This window comes from Mus pahari, chromosome 3 (genome assembly GCF_900095145.1).
Source record: "Mus pahari chromosome 3, PAHARI_EIJ_v1.1, whole genome shotgun sequence".
Lineage (NCBI taxonomy): Eukaryota > Metazoa > Chordata > Mammalia > Rodentia > Muridae > Mus > Mus pahari.
The window spans coordinates 137,436,808-137,458,056 of NC_034592.1; the positions used below are offsets into that span (position 1 = coordinate 137,436,808).

Sequence of the window (21,249 nt, forward strand, 5' to 3'; positions counted from 1 at the left end):
AAAATATGATAAGCATTGTCCAGATCTCACAGTATTCTAAATTCCTTGCTCTCTAAACAACTTCCTCCACCTCACCCCTACCCTCAAAACTTGATACAGAACGAGCTTCTGAGCAACAACCTGAGGTATTTCTGTCACAATGCTGAGTAGCATGACTTAGTTCTTCTCCCTAACCCCCACATCACTGCCTCCCAATTCCCCAGTTGGGGTACAGGGAAAGCACAAGGCCAGGCCAGATTCTGCAGGGCCCTCAGCCAGTTCTCCTCATGAAACATTTGACAAGGAGCCTCAACACCAGCCACAGGGGCAGAGACACATCATCCTTCATAGTGCACACCTGAGAGCTGAGCTACACCTAAGACCAGATGTGAAGGTTTTGTTGTTTTTAAAGACAAGGTTCTGAAAACAAGGTATCTCTAAAGAAAGGAAAAGCCAGGGTAACAGAAACCAGAACCCCCAGGGGACAGGTCCTCTCCACCATAGGACTCTCACAGATCAACACCTGGGAAGGTACTTGCCCCAAATGCAGGGAGATTTGAGGGGAAGTGCTCACACTTGGCGGAGCCTTTGGAGGGATTTGCATAGCTGCTGTCTACAGAATCTTCATCTACTCAAATCCATCACGGTAAAGCCACGGTAAGTTGAAACAGCCCTTTCTGCTGGAGTCTTGCTCTCAGGAGCCTGAGATCCAGTTACTTGGTTCCCACCCTCCTAACCCTGAGCTGGTGGTATAGGTCTTGGATATTGGTTCTAAGAATCCACCCTAGAGGGGGCTGGAGAGATGGCTCAGTGGTTAAGAGCACTGACTGCTCTTCTGAAGATCCTGAGTTCAAATCCCAGCAACCACACAGTGGTTCACAACCATCCGCAATGAGATCTGGTGCCTTCTTCTGTTGTGTGAAAACAGCTACAGTGTACTTAGATATAATAAATCTTTTTAAAAAATCCACACTAGTACAACAGCTAGCTCATCTGCATGGTTTATCTCAGTGCCTTAGAGTTCAAGACTCTATTAAGTTCACATGAAGAATGAGTAAAATCTTTAAAAATGTTCCCTGTAATGACTGAGTACCCCTATGATCCTAACACTCCAGAAATTGAGGCAAGATTTCTGCAAATTCAGGATCAGTGTGTGCTACATAGCAAAGCCATTTCAAAACAAAAGTATAGTTGGCCTAAAACCTTGCTTACAATCAATGTGCAGTATATAGTATTGAGAGCTGGGTGGTGGTAGCACACCTTTAAAGAGTTAGAGTTTGAAGCCAGCCTGGTCTACAGAGTGAGTTCCAGGACAGCCAGGGATACACAGAGAAACTCTGGCTTGAGAAAAAGAAAAAAGAGAGACGAGGGAGAAGTATGGGAATAGATCTTTTTTTTTCCTCATGAATTATGATTGCTTCTCATTCTCTGAATACCTTGTACCTTTTATTCAGTAGATTTTGATCCTATCCATCCGTCATTACTGTTTTTTTTTTTTTTTTATTGGAGACATGGTTTCCCATAGCTCAAGCTGTTATCAACTTCCCAGGTACTCAAGGTTGACCCCGAATCCCTGACCCTCCTGCTCCCACTTCCGAGTGCAGGGATCATGAGTGTCACACTGTTGGTGAGACCTGTCTAGTCTATTTTGTCATTTTTATGGTGATCACTTGAGAAGTGGGTCCAATATTGAATTTACCGATATTTACAAATGATTTTCAGCAAAGTCATCATATACTCATATAGTTTGCGAACTTTCAGTTACACATACTGCAGGGAGGTAGCCCCAGAATGAGCATTTTCAGTCTCTGAGCCTGCAATAGTAGGCTCAATCAAGTGAGGAGCTGCGGGTGGGGATGACCGGCTTGTGTGCATGCCTGAGCCCTTTGCTAGGTCAGAAAGCAAGAGCAGACCTCACAAGGACATCCTCTGACCTACACGCACACCTGTATTCACTTCACACTGGCAGGAAGATCAGAAATGGAGTCATTCTGGCTATACAGTTGCCAGCCTGAGCCACTTTAGACCATGTCTCAAAAACAAACCCTAAAACCCTGCTCCTTAGTTGTTCCTGTTTAAGGCAGGGTTTCTCTGTGTAGCCCTGGCTGTCCTAGAACTCCATGAGAACCTGTCTTTACCTGGACATCTCTGCCACCCACATTTAGCCCTTGCATTCCCTAGCATTTCTGCCCGTCTCTTCATTCAGTAGAGGGTACTTAGACCAGCTTCTAGTCATCCTGTGTACGGGGCTTGTTTTTATTTGCTTTCAAGGTCAAATAGGTTCAGTAAATTGATCACTTGGGCAAATAAGAGAGAGTTCAATTTCTCATACTTTCTTGTGTGATTCACATTATGTGATCCCTGAAAAGATGGTTCAGTGGGTAAGACCATTTGCACTCATAGAAGCTACACGTGGCCATGCCCTACCCCAGCCCTGGGGAGGGAACTGGGAAGATCACAAACGGCCTAGCTCTAGTCCAGTGAGGGACCCTGTCTCAGAGGAATATGGAAGAGAGCGATAGGACACCTGGTGTCCTCCAGAATTCCAGGAACAGTATCTGCACACACATGCACATATGCCAGCCACACACTTAAATTTTAATAGAGCCAAAATTCTTTAGGCAGTAGAAACTGTATTTTACCCACCTTCCTTTGTTAACATTCTAAATAGTGTATAAACATTATAAAACAAATTAATCTGTTTGTGGCCCAGGCTTATGATAGGAACCATCCACTATACAGAAGTGACAAGCCTTTTCCTATTGTTTTTCCAGCCCCTTTCGGTCTCGGTCACTTGTCCTTTCTTGGTTAATCTATCCTAACCCTTGTGAAATAGGGACCAAAAAAAGTACCAACTCAGCATCATGAGGTTTAAGAGACAGCCCAACAGTAAAAGGCCAAGCTCTCGGGGCCTTCAAACTCCAGGGGTCCCCACCCTTTGGTAGAGCTCCTTCTTGGGTCCTGGGCTGAGAAACCAGTGAGGGTCTGGATGATAAGGTACATGGGCTTGTAACCATCACTAACAACCCCCAGCCTCAGGACCTCCAAGACTTCTGAGGTCATGTCCCCTGTGGATGCCTCCCAGGTACCTCTCCGTCCCCTGCCACACCTGGAACAGTATGAGGGATACAGCAGAGGTCAAAGACAGAGTGACCAGCCCCAGTGGGGGGAAGGGGAGAGGTGTGGGGGAGAAACACTGTCCAGGCTACTGCAAAGTTGGTGACATTTGCTCTTGGGAACAAGAGGTAGGACCCAGAACAAGGATGGCAGCTGGAAGGTGAAGGACAGTGCCAGCACTCAGTAGCGATAGTGATCAGGCTTGAAGGGGCCGTTGATGGGCATGCCCAGGTACTGGGCCTGCTTCTCAGTCAGCTTGGTCAGCTTCACATTCAGCTTGCCCAGGTGGGCTTCAGCCACAGCCTCATCCAGCTGCGAGAAACAGAAGAGCCAGGAGTGAATGTCATGCTCTAGTCCCCTTACCTGCATCTAGCCAACACACTACTCTGACGGGGTGCTGGCAAGTGGCACTACCCTCATTACACCTCGTTCTCATGGCCAGCTGCAGTGCTTCCCATCAGAAGAGCCAGGCAGACCCATCAGATCACTCTGGGCACCACCAATTAGATCTCCTCACCTCCTCTAACTAAAGCACTAACCACAATGCTTCCTGGAGTGAACAGGACATATTTTATTATCAACAGGGACACTCTCTACCAAGTCCCACTTCACAATGGCAGGACAATGACTACAGCCCAGTCCAGGCAGAGTGCTTTTACATTCCAAAGCTGTTATATGTCCACTGTTCCTCAGAGCTGCACAGACATCCCCAAGAAAGAGGAAGGAAAGGATAATGCCTCTATTAACAGAGGAAGAGCCTAAAGAAAGTGATGTTGGGTTCAAGCTAGATGCAAGGTGACCTAGGCTGGAGTCCACATCAGAAGTGGAATGGAGGCCTCCTCTGCCTGGGCAGTCTCCTCAGGATGCCCGCCTTCTCTCTCACAGCACCGGCACCAGTGTGCTACAGAAGCGGTGACCACCTGGGCAGTTAGAGCTGAGTTTCCAAAAACTCCCAAAAGCATATAGCCTCTAAACCTCGTTTTCCTCATTTGTAGGGCACAAATAACAAATACCCACCTTTTGAACCTGTCCTAAAGATAAGTGACATTCAGACTGTTAGTTCAAGGTACCTAATAAACCTACAGAAACGTGCCCCATTGTCCCAGCTAAGTACTAGGGACGCAGCTAAGGGATATTTGTGTAGCAGTATGAGGACCTGGGCTCCACGTCCAGCACCACAAAAATGAACAACAACCAACCCAAGACTGACATGGAGGCTTGTGCCTTTAATCCCAGGTCCCAGGAGGCAAAAGCAGACAGACCTGAGTCAAGGCCAGCCTGCCAAGTTCCAGGCTAGTCAGGGCCATAATGAGATCCTGTCTAAACACCAAACAGACCAAATGGGGCCTATTCTTTTTTTTTTTTTTAAACTACAATGTGTTGCATATATTTTTAAATTATTTCATATTAAGACCTCAGCACATGACTTTTCTTGAGAGCTCAGCAGCCTTGTCCACTGGAGCTGTGTGCTAGGCTGGTGACAGCTGAGTGGCAGAAACCCCCTTTGCTTGGCACATGTATTCTCCAACTTTTCCGTTCCCACTCAGCCTGTTTTACCAACTTCCTGCCAATCCTTGTAAACATGTGGGAGAGGCTCGACATCGCTAAGGAGAGAACTCTTGCCTTCCTTCACTTTACAGATGAGGAATGGAGACACAGCTCCAAACCTGGTGAGTCACACTCCACAGCCAATGCCACGGTGTGTGTGCTCCAGGAAACACTGAGGACTCTGGATGACAACTAAGAGGGCAGACAGACATATCTTTATAAACTCTAGCAAGCCCGCACAGGGAGCTGAGGAACCAGCACGTAAGTCCTGGCTTACAGCAAAGTCAAGAGCTTACCTTCTTAGGCAGGAAGTGAACCCCTACGGGGTATTTATCTGGATGGGTCCACAGCTCAATCTGTGCCATCACTTGGTTTGTGAAGGAGTTGCTCATCACGAAGCTGGGGTGTCCCATGGCACAACCCAGGTTGACCAGCCGGCCTTCAGCCAGCAAGATGATGCGGCGCCCATTCTTTAGCCAGTAGCGGTCCACCTGCAAGGGCCCAGGGCAATGGTAAGGTGGTGGGCACTACCCTGCCTTGTTCACCTCCTATGTTGCACGAGATGACCTGGAATGCCCCCAACCAACACCCTTCAGAGCCAGCACACAACTAAGAGTTGCCAGTGCCCTAATAAGTCTGTCGTGAGAGCTTAATGAACTCAGACCTATAAAGCACTCGGCATTCTGTAGGACTCAGGAGGTAGCAGCTAGTGGTACTATTACTGTCACATACTCTGACAATCATTTAGAACTTCATCTTCCCCTTTTCAGACTGACATTTACAAGGCTGACTCATCTGTTCAGAGCTGCACATTCACAAGTGGCTGCAGTTGGAGCCTGGACCGTTTGAGGCCGGATCTCATGCTCTCAGTTGCCATTAAACAGTTGAATGCAAGATGGGGAGATGGCTCAGTAGGTAAAGCTGCTTGCCGCCTAAGTTCAATCCTCAAGAGCCACATAGTAGAGAGAATCAACTCAGTTGTCCTCTTACATTCACATGCAAGTATGCATGTGCTTACATACATAAGCACACATATATGTACATGTATATAGAAGGTTGAATGCAGGGCTGGGGATATACCTCACTTGATAACAGAGTGCTTATCTAGCTTATGGAAACACTGGGTTTAATCTCCAGCTCTACAAGGCAGAAAAGAGCTTAACTTAAAGCATTTCTCAAGGGCTGGGGAGATGACTCGGTGGTTAAGAATACTGTCTGCTCTTTCAGAGGTTCTGAGTTCAATTCCCAGCAACCACATGGTGCCTTAACAACCATCGATACAGGGATTTGATGCCCTCTTCTAGCTCATGGGTGTACATGCAGATAGAGTGTGTGTTTATGCGTACATACATGCATACGTATTACATAAATAAATCTTTAAAAAAGTTTAAGGAACATTACTCTTATAATCAGACATTACTCTTATAAAATAAATAAACCAACAATAAAGAAAACCTAAATAAAAAGTTGCATATACCTAAAAGGTCTCTCTGCAGCAAAGCTGCCCCTCCTCTCAGTATGGGCCTACTTTGAATAGGCAGAAATGCAATGCCCCTTTCAGGTCCTTCCCCACCCTGACCCTGCTGCCAGTTCAGCCCACATGCCTGCCCTTTGGCTGCCTGCATGCCTGCCCAGCTATCAGCTCCCCCAGTCTTGTCTCCTTGGCTGCCACTGTTTGCAATCTTCACGCACAAGCACAAGTGAGCTTTCTGAAACAGCAAGGTCACCATGTGACACAACTGCTGACACCTTCGGGGACTTCAGCAGCCTCAGCCTCAGTTCTGATTCCTCAAACCCAGCTCTACCCAGGCTTCTCCAATGTACACACCACTCTCTAGGCTGCAACAGCTTCTGTGGTGGGCAACTGACGAGCCTGATCTTCCTCCTCAGCCCTGCTCTGCCAGCACAGGGGGAGGCTGGGGCTTCTCACCTGGGGCTTGATGTTCACCTTCTCCACGGCATTCTCATTGAGCCACTTCACATCAATCTCCACATCGAAGTGTCCAATGTTACAGACAATGGCATCATCCTTCATCTGCTCAAAATGCCTGAGGGAGCCCAGACCCATGAGACCAGAGGCCAAGAGCCGTGTCCTCTTTGCTCCCTAGGCCTCCCACCTGGCACCTACCGGCCAAGGATGATATCCACACAGCCTGTGGTGGTGACAAAGATGTTGCCCTCCTTACAGGCTTCGTCCATGGTGGTTACCTCATAGCCTGCAGGCGTTAAGCATGTGTTATCAAACGTGGCCTCCCTCTCCTCGAGCCCCACAGTCACCCTGACCCTTTCATACCCTCCATGGCAGCTTGCAGTGCATTGATGGGGTCGATCTCGGTGATGATGACTCGGGCCCCGAAACCCCTCAGGGCCTGGGCACAGCCCTTGCCCACATCACCATAGCCTGCCACCACCGCCACCTTGCCCGCAATCATCACATCTGTGGCCCGTTTGATGCCATCTATGAGGGACTCCCGGCAGCCATAGAGGTTGTCAAACTTGCTCTGAAAGGAGAGGGAGCAAGGGGACAATGGGGACAGGCAATGCCCTGAGACCAGGCGCCCCACAGGCTGGGCTGAGACCCCTGTCCGCTTGGGCTGACTCCCTAAGAATCTCCACTAGACAACACCCCAACATGTCCCTCATCCTCACCAGCTCCAAGACTATCTCCCTACTTTATCTCTGCTGGTCCAGAAGCCTTTCTAGAGAAGCAATGCCTAGGACAGGTTGCTGGGTCAAAGAATCTGCTTAACATTACAGCTCCTGATAATCAAGCCAAGATACCTGAAGCAGCTGTGACCTACTGGGTAGTTCTCCCTTCAAGGCGCTCACCACCCTCAGACAAAGAGCTTCATGTCCCAAGCCATACCCTGCGGACACCTTTCTCCAGAGATTCTCTCCTGAGCTCACTGAGCACCAACAGCCAGAGAGGATACTACCCCAGGGCTCACCTTGGTGACAGAATCGTTGACATTGATGGCAGGCACCTTCAGTATCCCATTGGACATCATCTTGTAGAGGTTGTGGACCCCTGTCGTGGTCTCCTCAGAGATACCTCGGATGCCTGAACGAGAGGAAGAGCATCAGAGAACACATTTTTACCCACAGCCCTTTTCACTTCCTAGTGTCCCCGTCCCTTGTTCCCATCTCTGTACCTGACTGTAAGTTCCACCCAGTCACCCAGGGAGGTGCCCTCTGATGCCCTCTATCCACGTCCTACCAGGCTAATGACTCAACCTCCCCACACCTCCTCACCACTGCCCTAGTGCCTGACACCATTTTCACCCAGCTGTCCTATCATATCCTACAATATTCTCAAGAGAAGGCTTCCTTCATTTACTAGTAAGTCATGCTAAGGTTTTACAGCATCAATCTTTTCCTACCCCAGGGCCTTTGTCTGTCCACCCTCTCTTCCCTGTCACAGTCAACAACACTGTTTCTCTGTAGCCATTCCTAGCTGCCCCACTTTGGCTGTGGCTTATGAACTCAGCCAACCCTGCCCCCACCCTCAGTTAGCCTGGCTTCACATCACAAGTCGGAAGGCACTGTGCCTGCAGGAACCTCTTGTCCTCCAGTCCTATGGATCTGGGAGTTCAGCCAGGCCCATTGCCTCATGTCTATGAAGAAGCAAGATACCTTCAGGCTACCAGTACCCACCCCACCTGCGCACCTGACAGAAGCTGTGGGTATTTGGTGTGGATGAGGTTGGTAAGGTCACCACCATCATCCAGAATCATGTTGAGGGGTCCATCCTTGAAGTGCAATGTCTGCTCAATGCACCACAGGTATTCCTCGTCTGTCTCGCCCTTCCAGGCAAACACTGCAGGGTAAGTGGCACATGAGAAGTGGGCAAGGAGGTTCTAGAGAACTCTACCAACAAAGCCAATACCATCTCCTCCCTAGCTCCCATCCCTAGGAATGTCCAGCCCCTGTGCCCACACAATGGTGGGAACTGCACAGCTTGACGATAGACAGATCTAAGCTCAAACCCTGATTGGTTCTGAACTTTCCAGCTAGGCGACCTTGAAAAATTCACTTTATCAGTTTCCTCTTCTATAAATGGAGCTTGCAATAGTATAAGTGAGACAGAGGCCACATACCATGTAGGTGTCTAGAAATAATTATTTCCTTTTGTATCTCCTCCTGCCTGAGCTCAATGGAGTAGGATACTGGCCCACACAGAACAGGACTTCACTGAAAGGGACATCATCATCACTGGGTTCCATCAGGCAGGACCCTGGATTTGTTCCTCACTGAAAGGTCTGAAGGGCCTGGCAGTCTCTGTGGTGGGTAGTTTCAGGTGATGTCTAGCCACAGTGTCCCAGCAGAAGCGACTATAGATGAAGCATCTGCTGTGCCAGGTTCTGTAACTGTTTCGTGCCCCATCCTCGTGTTCCCTCGTGCAAACCCTGAGGAGGCGCTGCCAGCACCACTCACAGAAACCTCCCAGAGGGTCTAGGATGTGCATGACTCTGCCCAGCACTCTCAAGCAGCACCCGAAACAGGGTGCTGGCAGGTGGGTGCGCCTCACAGCGCGTGCCACTACACAGGTGTGCGGATCCCAGGCATCACCTGTTTGCACAGGACAGCAGCCCATCAGCCAGCTGCCTCTGTCTCCACGCTGTAGAAAGTCAAGCCTTTTCCAAACGAGTGCTGCCAAGCCTAGCCAAGGTGGGAGAGCTACTGCCGGCCACGCAGTCCTGTGAGGCTATAGAGAGCCCCTTCCCTCTGCCCTCTACCTATAGCTCATTAGGATTCCTACCACCATCACCAAGCATGTCATGTCTTTGCCTGGTTGCCTGAGGAAGCTGGAAGAAGATATTAGGTCTCCTAGGTCTGGAGTTACAGATAGTTGTGAGCTGCTACGTGGGTGTAAGGAATCAAACCCAGATCCTCTGGAAGAACAGCCAGTATTCTTAACTGCTGAAAGATCTCTCTCCAGCACCTTAATGAAGATTTTTAGATTTTGTTTAATCACCATTGAATCTAGCAAGTCCCCGCTTGCAGGCCAGAAAGACATGCACATTCCGCAGCAGTCTGAGACAAAGACTTTGCTCTTGAGCCTGGTCCTCTCTCATATCCCAGACTACTGGACCAGCCAGTGCACCTTCGAGACTCTCATTCTGCCTTACACCTAGGCAGTTCTTTACTACCCATAGGGTTCCTCTAAGAACCCCCTACCTCTATACCATGTGGCTCCTAATCATAAGATCCTTTCCCCGGACATGACACAGCTCTGTGGGTCAGTATCTTCCATGGGATTGAGACGAAGTAGGAGGGCAAAGCTGCTCTCATCCTCTCTCTACCATATGGAAGCTTATTACTACAGGATTCAGTAGAGGAAACACAAAAAAGCAGAGAGCCTTATCCACTCCCGCATACCCCAGTGACCCCACTCACCTGGAATGCCAGCCTTGGCAATGGCAGCCGCTGCATGGTCCTGAGTAGAGAAGATGTTGCAGCTGGACCACCGCACCTAGAAGGGCCGGGGAAAACAAGGCTGTTGGTCACTAAAGGAAAGCCCTAGAGTTTTAGAAAACAAAACAAAACAAAAAACAATAAATCACTGACCTAGGCATGGTGGTATACCTATAATCCTAGGACTCAGGATGTAGTGTCAAGAAGATCAGAGTTCAAGACCAGCTTGAGCTATATGGGGAATTCCTGGCCAGCCTGAGTTATACAGTGAGATTCTGACTCAACACACACACACACACACACACACACACATACCACAACTGGACAGATGGCTCAGCAGTTAAGAGCACTTGCTGCTCTTCTAAAGGACCCAGATTTAGTTCCTAGTACCCACAATGTAGCTTACAAATACCTATAACTCCAAACTCCAATTCCAGGGGATCAGATACCCTCTCTGGCCTCTGTGGGAACCAGGCACATATGTGATACTCTAGTGCTATGTGAACAAGGAGAGAGGTGATGTGGCAAAGACCTCAGGACAAGGAGAACAGGAAACTAGGTGTGCTTGGACTGTGCACTTGATCTCCAAGTGGCTTATACCAATACTTGGACATCTAAGACTGTGGGCTCAGGTCAGGCTTGTACATGGGGTGAGGCATCACCACCACACAGGCAGTATTTAAAGCTATGAGATCAGATCACCAGCAAGCTGAATGTTAAAAATAAAAACGCAGCAATGGTGGCTGGAGAGTCAGTGAAGAGTACTCTTCAGGACCCAGAGGAGCTTATCCAGGATCCAGGTTCAATTGCCAGTCCCAACATGGTGGCTCACAGCCATCTGTAACTCCAGTTGTAGGGCATCTTCTAGCCTGCTCAGACACCGGAAGCAAGTGGTACACGAATGTACACGTGGGCAAAACACCCAGACACATAAAATAAGAACAAGTCTGAAAAGGGTCAGTGGGGATGGGGATGAGCATCTTACTCTCAGTAGTGGGGAGGCTGAGGTAGGAAGACAGCTCAAGCCTAACCTGAGCCCTAGAGGACACAGTGGGACGCTGCCCCAAATACAAGCCCTCAACTACTGTCCTACTCTAGCCGGCCCCCTTCTCCTTGAGATCTTACATACATGATTCAGGCTCAACCAATCAAAGCACTCCACCTTTCTAGCAGCACGACTGTCCAGAATGCACTTGGCCCAAGGAAGGCCAATGGGAGTGTTCTGGGATGACTAAACGGAGTACTGGGGTGGGGGGTGGGGGTCTTCTACCAGCACTCTCAGGCAGGGAGGTGTACTGAGCAGTCAGAAAGAAGCTATCTTCCCAACTGGAGAAAATATATGAAAGACTAGGAGCATCAGCAATGGGGAATGGAGAGAAAACCAAGGTGACCAGAAAAGGCTATGCAAGCTAGGTCTCCTACCGGCAGTCTTCACTCATGGCTGAGGTCAGAGAGGGGAAGCAACTCGGAGGAGCCAGAGAGCTGTGGGCCTCACCTCAGCACCCAGGGCCACGAGAGTCTCAATGAGAACAGCGGTCTCCACGGTCATGTGTAGGCAGCCGGCAATGCGAGCACCCTTCAGTGGCTTGGAGGCTGAGTACATCTCCCGCATGCGCATCAGTCCTGGCATCTCATTCTCAGCTATGTCCAGGGCCTTCCGTCCCCAGGCGGCCAGTCCGATGTCGGCTGCGGGAACAGAATGGGTAAGTTACACGAGTAACCTGCTCCCATTAACCATGAAGTACCATTACCTTATAAGGACCAATTCAAGTGTAATCCTATAGCCTTCAGGCTGGGTGAACTGTCACTCACAACAAAGAGAAGTGCCCCTTGGAAAATCGACTCTAGAACTATGAATATCACATGGTCAGTCCTTTCCACCTGTCAATGTGGGGCAGGATGCTTGAGAGGGGGTGGGTGGCAGGGAGGGGAAGAAGGAGAGAGGATGGAGGAAGCTACAATGGACCAGAACCAAATGGCTGGGGGAAACTAGAAGTAACAGGGGTCTTATAGCTGGGGAATAAGAATAGTACCAGATCTAACCAGTCTGGGCATATGGTTTATAATTAATATATTTAAACTATGTGTCTTTTATAGGGGCTTATTAGGGCTAGAAGTTCCAGCAACAAACCTCTAGGTCGCTTCCCCAGAAAAGTCAAATCCAGCAGGTGTATTATTTTATAAAAGGACAACAGCCTCTCTTTTTACGTATGAGCATGTATATAAAGGCTAAAGGTTACTATGAAGTGTCTTTCTCAGCTTCTCCATCTTGCTTGTTGAGACAGGGTCTCCCATTGTACCTGAAGCCCACTGTTTGCTAGGTGGACCCACCTGCCTCTGCCTCATTAGCACTGAGATTGTAAGGGGCTGGCTTACGGGTGCTGAGGCTCTGAAGTCAGGCTCTCACGCTTACAAAGACAGGCAAACTTACCAACTGAGCCATCCCCCCAGTGCCATGATTATTATCTTTAGGGGACCTTAGATCTTCCCAATCACCCTAAGAAACAGAGGGTGAACAGAGAGGGGGCTGCTATAGTTTAATAATTTAACAGATAATGGGCCAAGAGTGGGAGAACATTGCTGTAATTCCAGTACTTGGGAGATGGAGGCAAGAGGAAGGGAACCCTTGACTTCACAGCAAGTTCAAGGCCAACCTGGGCTACATGAGGCCCTGTCTCAAAAAATAATAATAATAATACAGTAACAACAATAATACATTATTCTGTTTCCTAAATTGCATTAAATAATCTCAAAGGAGCACTGCTAGGGTATGTCCAAGGCCCTAAGTTCAACCTCCAGCACTACAAACAGCTCCCAAGGTCACCACTCCACCCCTATGGAAGGGTTCACTCCTGTTACACAAACACAGCCCCTTCATCACATCCGCGCACACACCGCTACCCCAGGACATCAACAGTGACAGCTCCTTCAGAAATCTGGATTTTAAATAACCACCTCTGGCTGTGTCCCTTCTCCCTATAGATTCCCAACTCCAAGAAGAAGCAGGCAGCTCAGAATCTGTAAACCATTGATTTTTGTCAATTTCTAGTGTTCCTTATCATTCCCCTTTCACTGTCCATCCGCGGCCCTCTTAGACTGAGACCTGGCTAGGCAAAGCTCCCACTTAAAGCTAAGGTGAGTGGCTTCATGCCCGTAACCCCAGCACAGGGAAGCTGAGTTACAAAGACTGCCGTGATTTTGAGGCTGTCCTAAGCTTCACAGAGACCTAGTCTCAAAAACAACCAACCACAAAACCCCACAAAGCTCCCACCAAGTTAGAGCCAGCCCTCCACTGTACCTAAGCCACTGAACCAGGTAGGAGAAACCGCCACAGGAAGACACCTTGCTTACTATGAATGGGGACCCTGAGGTACACTGGCACATCCCAGCAATCCTACCACGTTTCCCCAGCAAATTCGCTTCCCTTTTCCTCTCCCTAAACATCTCTCCCTGTCAATGTTCCCTTGATAACACTATCACAAATCACTAAGTGTTCAGAATCATTCACTTTCCATTCACAAACTCTGTGGCTAACTAGACATTCTTGTCTGTTGCAGAAGGAGCTGTCCCTGGTTCCCCACCATGATCTCACCCCTTCAGACCTTACCTCAGCATTGATCCCCTAGGTAACCAGGCTGCTGAAGTAATCACAGGAGCGGGGGCCCCACTTAGGACTCCCTCATTTCTGAAATGCTTTCCTTCCTTGGCATCCGATTCTCTCTTGCGCTTTCCCTCCTACCTTCCTGGCTGCTCTTCATCTGGCAAACTCTAGGAACCCTCAGGGATCCATAGTAGCTCTTCTCCAATGCCCAGCATTTAGCCGTATGATTGTGAATACCTTCCCTGTGCTGATAACGCCCACATATTTACGGCCAGTGCAAACTTCTCCCAGGAATTTGAGACTCACAATCCAACTGCTGACTCAGCACCTCTAGACTTATGTCCAATTACTATCCCTCAAGTAGGCGCTCTCCAGACTCCTAGGCCTAACCCCCTCAATCTTCCCATTTTAGGAAATGAAACCACCATTCAATCAACCACTCCAGCCAAAACCTTGTCAAATTTCTTGTTCCCATTTTTGCCTCTGTCAGCATGTTTTTTGTTTTTTTTGAGACGGGGCCTATTATATAGCTCCGGTTGTCCTGAAACTCACTATGTAGATCAAGCTGGCTGCAAACTCAACAGATAACTGCCTCCCACTGCCTCCCGAGTAATGAGGTTAAAGATGTGGGTCATCATATCCCCACCTCCATCAGCACGGTTTTGACTGAACATCTCACTCTCGTCTAAAGCACTACTTTTCAACTGGACCAACAAAGCAGCTTCGTGGTCCCCTTTGTTTTCACAGCGCATGTTCCTGGTGATAGTCCAGTGGGAAACTTTTTTTTTTCTTGAGACAGGGTTTCTCTGTATAGCCCTGGCTGTCCTGGAACTCACTTTGTAGACCAGGCTGGACTCGAACTCAGAAATCCGCCTGCCTCTGCCTCCCGAGTTCTGGGATTAAAGGCGTGTGCCACCACGCCTGGTCAGTGGGAAACTTTTAAAAAATTTAAAATCCTAACCCTTACCTGGGCTTCAGGTCCCACTCCTGTCTACCAACTGTTTCTATCTCCACTTTATTCTCCTCACTAGCTGCTCAGACACACGGATCTCTTCCCCATCGTAGGAATTTCACACAGCTAGTTAATCTGGAAGGTTCATGCCAAGTACCAGGTCCAGTATATGCTCAAACACATCTGAAAATTGAGGGGCTAGACAGATGGCTTAAGGGTGAAGAGGGCTGGCTGATCCGGGGTTCAATTCCTAGCAGCTCTTGGAGACTCCCGACCGTCTATAACTCCAGTTCCAGAGAACCAACACTTTCCTCTGGCCCCTGTGGGCATCAAATGCACGTGGTGCACAGACATACACGCAGGCAAAACACCCACATACAACAAAAATGAGAAAGAAAAAAAACCCTAAAAACTCGGTGGACTGACTCAAACAGGGGCTTTAAAATAAATCAGGACTTTACTCTCAGTGAGGTAGGTCACCTACAGAGGTTCAAAGGTGGTGTTATTCTATGACCAGATTTCTCTTTAGAAAAGATTCTATTGGCCAACTGTAGCAACATGTGCCAATAAACAGTGTTGTGGAGGCTAAAGGAAGATCGAATTCAAGACCAGCTGAGGCTCAAAAGGCAGGAAAACAAAATGGTAGCAAGAAGATCAGTGACCTGTGAGGAGAGATGAGAATGGGGGCCCTGGCACAGAGGAGTTAGAAAATGTTTACTGACCATACCAGCTGCTAAAAAGGAAATGAGCAAAGATTCATGAAGAGATGGTACGAGGCAAGGAGAAAGAAAAAAAAAAGAAAGAATGAGTGAAATAAAGGGAAAAAAGGAAGGAGGGGCCTGGAAAGATGGCTTGATGGTTAAGTGCTCTCTGGCTGCTCTTCTAGAGGGCCTGGGTTCAAATCCTAGCACCCACACGGTAACTGACAACTGCCCATAACTCCAGTTTCAGGGGATCTGACACCCCCTCCCCCAACCAAGCAAAACACCAATGAACATGAAAGTAAAAGGAAGGACGGGATGCCCAGTCCACCTCCCAGCAGCTCTAGCCAGTAAAAGGTTGGACGAGTGGTGAGGACAAAGCGTTGTTTGGAGTTTTTTTGTGTGGTTTTTGTTGTTGTTATCCTGTTTAAATTCTACCCTAGCTACTATCACCTGTCCCGCTAGCTAAAAAGGATTTTTTTTTTCAATGTCCTTGGGGCTACTGTGCCAGTCCCAGAGTTTTCCATGGGACTTCCATTCCAAAGGGGCAAGAGAAGCAAGTGTACCAAACTTGGAAGCTTTTAGTGCCCAGAGAACCAGAGGGTTGCAGAAATCACAGGAGCACCTATCAAAGAGAATAAAAGCCAAACGGAATGTGCAACCCCTTCTAAACCCACTTCTTCAAAATAAGGAGACTCAACCTGAACCTGAGCCCAAGGATGACAGGAGATGCCAAACGAGTAAGGTCTAGCATACAGCATACCCTCCACCCTTACACAGGCAAGAACCCAGTCTTATCTTCATCCATACCATCCGTGGTCGCCCAACCCCTCCCTCCACAGTATGGCAAGCCTCCATTCTAGCTCTTCCACCAAGACAACACTGACTTAAACCTCTCTGGGCTTCAGTCTCAGCATCTATCCAATGGAGACAATAAACTACTCTGTTGGCTGATGAACTATCTTAATAATACGAATTTGCAAAGTCACTTCCCTAGGTTCTTGTGTAATGGGACAGCATCCATCTCCCGTTGGGGACCCTCTCCAAATTAAGAGAGTATTGAAATTATTTTAGAAGCTAGCCAGCCTGAATTGCTTTGTGTTTCTGTTTGTTTGGTTTGTAGGTTTGTTTTGATGGGGTCTCCCCATTTTGTCCAGGTTGGTCTGGAATTCACTGTGTGCCTGGGCTGACCTCTGAAATTGGCTGATCGTTGATTCCTTGGCCTCAGTAGTGATAGCTGGGCTGGGATTACAAGCTTGTGTCACTAGGCACAGTCTGAATTGGATTGTGTTGAAATTCCATTAGGGTCGTTTTAAGTGTATTGCCTTGTATACAGACATCAGTGAAAGGGATGTGCTTAGAGGTCATGCATGATGTCCTGGGTCCAAACTCTAACCAACTGCTTTCCTGTTACAAGATTCTGGGAAGGTAACCTTTATACCTCTGGATTTTCATTGTAAACGTAAAACCGTTCCTTCCATGGAGAGCTACAAGAAGACGGGTTAGTCTAGAATAATACCATAAGGCAGTGCCCATCCCACTGAAAACGCTCAAGTGAAGGTGTGTTTACTCAGACAGCGTTCTATAATCGGGACAAAACGAACAGCAATTTCTAACCACTCCACATTTTCTAGACATCCAATAGATATCCCACAGATTGAGCAGATGGGACCCTAAGTTCCCGTTGCACCGGGACTAGCCGTTTCCAGGCCTCTCCTCATTAGCACTTGGAACACTGATGTTCTCTCCGGTCCTGCTCAAGGCCCAGAAGACGGTGGGCCCTTTCTAGGGGCCACCCAAGCCGCCAAACGCCAGGGCCGGGCCTGGGCCTCTAGGGCCGCTTCCCAAGGGCCAGTCTCTCCGACAGAAGCACGCTGCCTGACCAAGGATCGCAGCCCGCGCTGCCGCTCAGGGCGCCTACCGCGGGGCACGCCGGGACTTGTAGTCCGCGGCAGCTTCTCACGCCTGGCTCTCGACGGCGTGTGGACTCCAGTCCCCAGGCACCTGCGCGGCCAGGCCAGCGATTCTAGGGGTCCTGGGGCGCCCCAAAGCCGCCACCTAAACAAGACGCAGGTCGGTACTGACAACAAACCCAGGACGGGAGCCGAGTATCCACGGAGGACTGAACCCTTGGGACTCACCGACTTTGTAGGGCAGTTTATCAGACATGCTGGCGGCGCTTCCGCTAGGAGTGATGAACTCAGTGAAGGGGGCCGGGCGGCGCGGGGCAGGGACCTACGCCGGGCGCCGGCGTCTTTAAATATCTTCTTATTTGAATATTCATGAACCTGCTGGGGGCTGAAACTTGGGGGCGGAGCCTAGCTCGAGGCGTTGAGCGGAGGAGCGGGAGCAAGGCCGATCTCTGCCTCAAAAATCATAAATTTTGTGCACTGTGGCCTTTGGACCCCTGGCACCCGACTAGGAGGGAGCGTGGAGAGAGGCGGTTCTTCTCCTATCCGTCCAGCCAGTGAATCAGAGGTCAAAACAAGGCAGAACTCTCAGGCTCTAGCCAATTTACTAACCTGAGCCTTAACTGCTTCAGGTGTAAAACTCGGGCAAGATAAAAGTAAAGAGCTGGGTCTAGTGGTACATTCCTGTAAATCCCCACACTGAAGACAGTGTCTGTAAATCCCCTGCTCTGGAGACAGAGCCAGGAGGATTGTCATAAGTTCGAGGCCAGTCTGCTCTATCTATCGCTAATTAGTTCCAGGACAGGTGTCTAGCTGCACCCTACTACCTGTTTGTTTGTTTGGTTGGTTGGTTTTTTTAAAGATTTATTTATTTATTATATGTAAGTACACTGTAGCTGTCTTCAGACACTCCAGAAGAGGGAGTCAGATCTTGTTACGGATGGTTATGAGCCACCATGTGGTTGCTGGGATTTGAACTCCGGACCTTCGGAAGAGCAGTCAGGTGCTCTTACCCACTGAGTCATCTCACCAGCCCCTGTTTGTTTGTTTTTTAAAGATTTATTTATTTATTATATGTAAGTACGCTGTAGCTGTCTTTAGAAGACAGAAGAGGGAGTCAGATCTCCTTACGGATGGTTGTGAGCCACAATGTGGTTGCTGGGATTTGAACTCAGGACCTTTGGAAGAGCAGTCAGTGCTCTTAACCATTGAGCCATCTCTCCAGTTCCCCCTACTACCTGTTATATGCAATTCTGCCTAAATTGAACATGGCCTCAGAGAAGGACTAGAGTATATAGCCAAGAAAGCAGGCTCCAGCTACACAACTACTGGAGAGGCCCTGCCGGATGAGGTGTGGCCTTCCAGGTGTGGTCTTTGGGGAAAAGCATCATTCATACCCCTCCCTGTTAAGTACCCCCTGACCTGTGTGTGCTTCGTCAGCAAACTCTCTGACCTCATTGGTTCCCCCAGAATTCTTCCGCAGAATCATGTACCTCAGTTTATTTGGGAGGAGGAGTAGATTTTGCTTCTGTCTCCTAGGAGGGAATTTTAGCAACATCCCCGGGGCTCCTCTCCCACCCATGACTGAATGTTGTTGGGGACCCAGTCTTGTGCAGGTCCTGGGCAGATAGCTGCAGTTGTGAGTTCTGATCGCAATGGCCATGCCGTGTGGGTCCGTCACCCTCCTCCCCTCTATCCAGTTCTTACATGCTTTCTGCTCCTTCTTCTATAGTGTTCCCCTGAGCTTTGAAAGGGCGTGATATGATCCGAGACAGTCATACTTGGCACCTCGACCAGCCATGGTCGTTTGCATTACCTGTCATTTGCTGTGAAGAGAGATTTTTCTGACCAAAACTGAGGACTGTGCCACTCTGTGACGATAAACAAATATTTAGGAGACAACATTTAGCTCAACAGTAGTGGATTCCTCCTGAGGACCTACAATTCCCCCAGCTATGCGTCTTTGACTAGGCTCACAGTGACAAGTATGAACTCCCTCCTCTCTCTCTATCTTTTGTCTGTCTATCTGTCTGTTTCAGCCTATAGATCAGGATGTAACTCTCAGCTTCTGCCCCAGCACCGTGAGTGCATCATGCTCCGGAAATATCCCCACCACTATGATAATAGACCAATCCTATGAAACTTTAAGCAAGCCCACAGTCAACGGCTTTCTTTTAAGAAATAGAGGAGTAAATGCAGTGAGAGGTGGGAAGGGACTGGGAGGGAAGGAGGGAGGGAAATTGTGGTTGGAAGGATGGAAGGAAAGATGAAGGAAGGAAGGAAGGAAGGAAGGAAGGAAGGAAGGAAGGAAGGAAATGATGTTTTTTTTTTAATCTTTCTTTTGTAAGAGTTGCTTTGGTTATGGTACCTCTTCATAGCAATAGAACAGAAACTAAGAAGTGTCTAATTCTGGTGGACAACCAATAACAGTGGCAACAACCTGTGTTATATTAGAAGTCTCTCGAGCCTTCCTGGACGGTACTTCATAGGAAAGTATCGCATATCAGGCTGTCCTGGTCAGGGTTTTTTTGTTTGTTTGGTTGGTTGGTTGGTTTTGGTTTTGTCAATTTGACACAGGCTAGAATCATCTGGAAAGAGGAACCTGAATTGAGACAATACCTCCATTCATGTTGCCTGTAGGCAGGCCTGTGAAGGCATTTTCTTTCTTAATGATGGACATGAGAGGCCCAGGCCATAGTGAGTGGTGCCACCCTGAGTGCTTGCTCTGAGGAGTGTAAGCAGCAGCTGCCCACGGCTTTTGCTTCAGCCCCTGCTTCCAGCTCCCCTGCCCTGACTTCCTGCAGGGATGCACATCTGGAAGTGTAAGCTGAAACACACTCTTTCCTCCTCAGGTTGCCTTCGGGCTTGGTGTTTATCTTGGCCACAGAAAGCAAACTAGGGCACTCTGCCTCTGCCCCTCTGTCCTCTTTCCCACTCCCCACCCATCCTTGTTAACCGTTGTAATCTCAGACGGTGACTGTATGAATAGAACACGACCTAAAGATTCAATCCCCACTGGGCTCATTGGCCTCTATTGTGACAGCTATCACAAACTCCAGCGTTCCGATTACAAAACAATGAACCAAAATTGACCAATCTCTCACTTACACATACTCACACACACAGACAAACACACACGGATGCATGCATGCATATAGACACAAGAATGCACACACAATGTGCACACATATAAACACACATACGCACACACCATCACTCTTGCCACTGTTTCTCTCTTCTCTGTCCTCTTCCTTTCTTTTCTCTCTTCTGTTCCCTACCTTTCCTGTCACTGTGTAGTCCAGACTGGCCTTGAACTCATTTTGTAACCCTTTCCCACCTCCAACTTGAAATCCTCCTGCCTCAGCTTCTCAAGTACTGAGATTACAGGCTTGGGCCACAACCCTTTCTCCTATTAAGTTGATTGCCTGAAGTATTTTGTTATAGTTATAGAAAGTTGACTAACACAGACATATTTCCTCTTCTTCTGTTTTGTAAAAGAGACTATACAGAACTCCTATTAACTCTTTTAAAATACTTATATTTGTATTAATATTATGCATGTGCCCGTGTGAGTTATATGTACCACCTGTGTACAGGTGCCTTTGGAGGCCAAAGAGGATCAGGACCCTTGGAATTCCAGGTGATTGTGATGCACCTGATGCAAATCCACCAGGAAATCAAACCTGGGTCCTCCTTTGAACCAGAACAAAGACCAGGATAGCAGAACAATGCTCCTTAAGGTGCAGCAGTGGCACAAATACCTTGGCAGTAAGCAACAGCTCTCAAATTGGATTTACAGCCCACTCAGTAAGTGGGAAACCCTGCCTGCTACTAGAAACCTAGCTAACTGCCCAAGGCTAGGGACGTCGTGGATCATGGAGAAGAATCTACCACCACCACTCTATTAAACTAGCGTAATCCCTGACTACATTCTAAATATTTATCAGTGTAGTTTTGAAAGGTTAGACATTTTCCTGTTACTGTTTTGTCATTAATTCCTAGCTTGATTCCATTGTCGTTAGAGAA

General features: G+C 48.4%; 1 protein-coding gene across 1 annotated transcript; it reads right to left on the minus strand.

Annotated features, from left to right (window-relative positions):
- Positions 1–2,592: 2,592 nt before the first annotated feature.
- Ahcy (adenosylhomocysteinase) lies at positions 2,593–17,560 on the minus strand. Its single transcript, XM_021192570.2, has 10 exons — positions 17,455–17,560; positions 11,555–11,745; positions 10,042–10,117; positions 8,312–8,461; positions 7,593–7,705; positions 6,938–7,145; positions 6,773–6,860; positions 6,575–6,692; positions 4,941–5,135; positions 2,593–3,408 (listed from the first exon to the last, which is right to left on the minus strand). Exons 1-10 carry the CDS (start codon positions 17,480–17,482, stop codon positions 3,277–3,279), a joined length of 1,299 nt encoding a protein of 432 aa, XP_021048229.1. The 5' UTR covers positions 17,483–17,560; the 3' UTR covers positions 2,593–3,276.
- Positions 17,561–21,249: the final 3,689 nt, after the last annotated feature.

What these genes read in the sequence shown, in the direction of transcription:
- Ahcy (XM_021192570.2), bottom strand. Translation starts at nt 17,482, where the DNA reads ATGTCTGATAAACTGCCCTACAAAGTCG. An exon ending in TCGTGGCCCTGGGTGCTGAG is followed by an intron (nt 10,118 to 11,554) that starts GTGAGGCCCACA and finishes CGGCCCTTCTAG; the next exon opens with GTGCGGTGGTCCAGCTGCAA. An exon ending in TCAACGATTCTGTCACCAAG is followed by an intron (nt 7,146 to 7,592) that starts GTGAGCCCTGGG and finishes CTCTCCTTTCAG; the next exon opens with AGCAAGTTTGACAACCTCTA.